The 4761-nt window shown below is 57.6% G+C and overlaps 1 protein-coding gene across 1 annotated transcript in view; it reads right to left on the reverse strand.

The window, feature by feature from the left end:
- Nucleotides 1-552: 552 nt before the first annotated feature.
- Nucleotides 553-4761, reverse strand: part of BOK (BCL2 family apoptosis regulator BOK) — a 14206-nt gene continuing 9997 nt past the window's right edge. The window contains exons 4-5 of the mRNA XM_017510728.2: nucleotides 2555-2718; nucleotides 553-1767 (exon numbers count right to left, since the gene is read on the reverse strand). Coding sequence (XP_017366217.1) covers nucleotides 1642-1767; nucleotides 2555-2718 — 290 coding nt within the window. The 3' untranslated portion in view covers nucleotides 553-1641. The remainder of the gene's footprint in view (nucleotides 1768-2554; nucleotides 2719-4761) is intronic.

The raw sequence follows: 4761 nt of genomic DNA on the forward strand, positions 1-4761 counted from the left end.
TTTTTTTGAGACAGGGTCTCACTGTTACCCAGGCTGGAGTACAGTGGCACAATCACAGCTCACTGCAGCCTCAACTTCTCAGATTCAAGCAATCCTCCCACCTCAGCCTCCAGAGTAGCTGGGCCCACAGGTGTAGTCCATCGTGCTAGACTAATTTTATTTTTGTAGAGATAGGATCTTGTTATATTGCCCAGGCTGGTCTCAAACTCCTGGCTTCAAGCCATCATCCTGCCTCCCAAAGTGCTGGGATTACAGGTGTGAGATACTGTACCTGGCCCCGTTATACTCTAGTTTGACCTAAGTGTTGTAAAGCCACCTGGAACTCTGTCTTCTGTAAGTAATGAGAAGCATCCAGTGGTGACACTCCGCATCTCTGTGCCACATCACACCATGGACATGTTTTACTACTTGAAATCGGCATTAGTGCCTTTAAGTCTAACCAGGATAAAGAACCAATTCCAAGAGCCCTCCCGTCCCCCGCCCCACCACTCCCCCAGCCCCCATTATTTTCAAGCAAACCCTCCACATTTACTATTTTGTAGGTAGAGGCTATTTACCACAGGCAGAGTGACTTTCTGTCTGAAATGAGACAACTGTTTGGAGTTTATTACCACCCGTGCCCTCCGGTGGGACCTGAATGCCATGAGTCTGGGGCCGGCTTTCTGCAGGGGCCTCTTGTGCTGGCACGTCACCCACCCCAGCAGGAAGCCTGGCGTGGAGGGCAGGCTGCTAGGCCAGGCCTCCCCCGAAGGACGGCCTCACGTCCAGCCTGCGCCACCTCCCCAGCACTGTGCTTCTCTGGTGCGGGACGGGCTGGCTCGGGGCTCCAGCAAAGATGCCTCACGTGTGCCCAGAAATGCAGGTGTCAAGGAAGGCTGCCTTTGGGTGGCTTGGGCTTCAAGTGCACCCTGGGGTTAGTGTCCGGGGCATAACGGGCACATACTCAAATGTCTGTATAAGGATGGGCACAAAAATAGCAGGTGGGGTCACCCTCACCCTTCACTGACGCGAACCTGGACTGGGATCAGACTCATGCCATAGGTTCCATATCCAGTGGTCAGGTGTGCTGGCCTGGAGCCTGCTGGCCCCAGTCCCCACCACACAAGGACCGTCACAGGTGGGGGACATACTCTTCCTCCAGAAATTGATTAAGCAACCAGCATTCGAGCCTTAGAGTCCCCATGGCTCTTCCAGCTTTGGCCAGGCCACAGTCACCTTCAGACTGAATGTGTGGGGCCCTGAGGACTCGGGTCCTGAGATGACCCCTCTTGGGTTGGGATCCCGGGCATCAGGTGAGAGCATGGTGTTCCCAGCCCCTTCATCGGGGGCCTGGGAGTTGACCCTGACTTCCTGGACCCGGAAAGAAAAGGGAACACACAGAGGTCCCAGGAAAAGGGGCAGAAGTAGGAAGGGTGACAGGCTACCCCAAAGCCTAGCTCCCAGGCTCAGGAAAGCCCCTCCCTGCTCACCCCTTCTGGAGGGCTTGGGTCTGCAAAGGAACAGAGCTTGCGGGGGGACTCCAAGGGTTAGAGTGCTCCAGGCTCAGGTGGGGAGGAGGGAGATGCGTTCGGTGCTGAGGGCCTCCTGCATCAGGCCCCAAGGGCCGGACTGCAGGCCCAGATGAGCTCCCAGGTGGGCAGCTCATCTCTCTGGCAGGAGCACGAAGAAGGCAGCCTTCAGGAAGCGGCCGAAGCTGCAGAGTGCGGTGAGCAGCCAGTGGGAGCGGAGGCTGGGGTCTGTGCTGACCACACACTTGAGGACATCAGTCTGGGAGGGAAGAGGGGGACTGTGAGAGCAGAACCAGCACCGCCGGGCCCCCCACCTGCCACCGCTGGGCACCCCGGCACTGCCAGACCCCCGGCACTGTGCACCAGAACATCAGCCAGCTGCTTGAGGGAACGCAGGAGACTGTTAGGACGGGAGGTCTGAGACCTGGACTGAAGGTTCCAGCGCACGACCAGACCCTACACCGTGCACACTCAGACAGCGTGAGGGCCAGGAGGCACCCCAGGTGAGGACAGAGGGCAGCCAGGCTGGGCGGAGGGCAGGAGAGGCCTGCATGGCCCTCGCTGGGACTCCTCAGCCACCTGCCTACTGCCCCCCCAGGGGCTACAAGTACCCCCACATCCTCCTGTTGGGCCTTGGAGCCTGGGCTGCCAGGAAGGGGCAAACCCAGCTTCATTCAGACTCTGCCTGGAACAAGAGCAGGGGGCCTTCGCTTCCAGAAGCCCAAGTCCCTGGACTCTGAAGCTCCTTCTGGGTGAGTAAATGAATGTCACTCCAATTCTCTTATTCCCTTCGCTTCCTGATAATAAATGAAGTCTTTTCCCTGCAGCCTGGACCTGCATCCTTGGCGTTGCTCAAGGTGTCCTGAGGGTCCCTTGCCCCACCCCCTGCCTCGCCCATCTACCCCAGCAGTGTCCAGGTGCCCACCCACCCACTCGCCCCAAATCTCTCCCGCCCCCTCAGGGGCTCACCCACCCACCCGCCCTCCCCGTGCCCCGCACCCTCACGCCCCAACTCTCTCCCGCCCCCCTCGGGCTCAGATGCTCACCCATCCACCGCGCCTCCGCAGCCAGGTGGCCAGAGTCTTGCGCACAAACTCTCCCAGGCAGTCAACAAGGGCGTGGACCATGGCAGGCTGGGCCTGCCTCACGCAGTCCACGGCCAGCCCTGCCGCCACCGCATACAGGGACACCACCTTGCCCCACGTGATGCCTGGAGGGAGAGAGATGGTCAAGACCAGGACTGGAATCCTGCCCACAGGAGCACAGGAAGGGGCTGGGCCCCTCTGAGCCCCCGTCCTGCTTACCGTCCAGCAAATGACCACGGACTGTCCCAAGGGGGGACCCCTCCCCGACAGGACAGCAGCCAGCTGGCCACCTTGCCCACCTTCTCAGGTAGTTCTCAGGCAGCAGGTTTCTCAGTCTCCACTGCATACCTGCCCAGCCCACGTCTGTGGAGGAGGCCACAGGGACATGGTGGCAGGCAGAGAGGGACAACGGGGCGGGGTGGGGGACTGAGGGCAACACCCTGGGCTGCCTGTTCCTGCATCCACATTTTCCACATAAAGCAGCTGAGGCCTGCGGAGAAACCACCTTCCCTAGACCCCCAACCTGCTGAGGCTGAAGTGAGATGGAAGCGGCCTTAAAAGAGAAGACGAAAGAATGGTGATGAGCAGGGGAAAGAACACGTGCAAATTACAGGCCATGACAACGCCTCAGTACAGAAAGACATTTTATACAGCAGTGAAAGAAAAGAGAGGCTTTCACAAGAACTATGAGCACAGAACTTGAACAGCTGATTCGCAAAAGAAAAATTACAAATAGGAGACATGAAAAGATGTTTACCTTCATCAATAACCAAAGAAAGGCAAATTAAAACGAGATGCAGTCGGTGGTATTCAAAGCTCTGAAGTGTGAGGGTTCCGGCAACTGCACAGCCTTGCAAACCCTGGTGGGAAGCCTGGCTGCGGGGGAGTGAGCCCGAGGACACCCTCCCAGAGCAGCCACCCTGGATCTTTTCAGAAAACATCCGTCGGCTCAAACAAATACTTAGTTACAGATGTTAACAGCAGCCAACTGAAAAATGCCAAAAGGGGAAGAACCCAAGCATCCTTCAGTGGATAAATGGACACACGTGTGATGCTACTCAGCCATAGAAGGCAGGTGGGCCACGGTGGCTCAGGCCTGTCACCCAGCACTTTGAGAGGCTAAGGCAGACGGATCACGAGGTCAGGAGTTCAAGACCAGTCTGGCCAACATAGTGAAACCCCGTCTCTACTGAAAATAAAAATAAAAAATCAGCCGGATGTGGTGGCAGGCGCCTGTAATCCCAGCTACTTGGGAGGCTGAGGCAGGAGAATCGCTTGAACCCAGGAGGCGGAGGTTGCAGTGAGCCGAGACTGTGCCATTGCACTCCAGCCTGGGTGACAAGAATGAAACTTCAACTCAAAAAAAAGGCATGGGGCTCTAAGGCAGGCTGTGGCAAGGATGGGCCTCAGGAACACACGCCGGGTGGAGGCTGCCAGGCACAAGAAGCCGTATAGAGCGTGAGTCCGTGGATACGAAATGTCCAGAGCAGTCAGGGCCAGAGCCGGGACACAGGCTCACGGCTGGCCGTGGGCAAGGTGGGGGCGGCCGTGACAGCTATGGACACAGGCGTTCCAGGATTATGAAGACCTCCTGAGACTAGAAGCTGGTGGCTGCACCAGGCTGTGAATGTGGCAGATGCTACTGAACTGCACACTTCTAAGTGGTTCATTATGTCACACGAACCTCACATCAATTAAAAGAAATGGGGAAAAAACCCAAATCAGACCATGTCAGTCCCCTGCGTAAAGCTCTTGTGCTGCTGTTACTTCCCATGTCTTTTAAAGTAAACCCAAGTCTGAATTCCCAGCTGAGCTGGCCCCTGGTGGACTCCAGCGCTTTTCCTGCCACCCCGGCCTCGGGTGCCCATGTCGTTGGCAGGCACACACACCCAGCACAGCCCCTGCTCTGCCGCTGCACCTCCCCGCTGCATGGGACTGTTCCAGGTTCCCCCCTCCAAGGGCAGGGCCTCGTGGGGAGTGGAGCCTGATGTAAGGACTGCGTGTGGCTTGTCTGGCATGCAGAACAACTCTTTCTGACGTATCTGGTTCCATCAGAGCACAGTAGTTCCGTGCCCAGTGCAGTGGCTCACCCCTGCAATCCGGGCACTTCAGGAGGCTGAGGCAGGTGGATCACCTGAGGTCAGGAGTTCAAGACCAGCCTGTCCAAC

The sequence above is a fragment of the Cebus imitator genome, unplaced genomic scaffold, assembly GCF_001604975.1.
Source record: "Cebus imitator isolate Cc_AM_T3 unplaced genomic scaffold, Cebus_imitator-1.0 Scaffold443, whole genome shotgun sequence".
In the NCBI taxonomy this organism is placed as follows: domain Eukaryota; kingdom Metazoa; phylum Chordata; class Mammalia; order Primates; family Cebidae; genus Cebus; species Cebus imitator.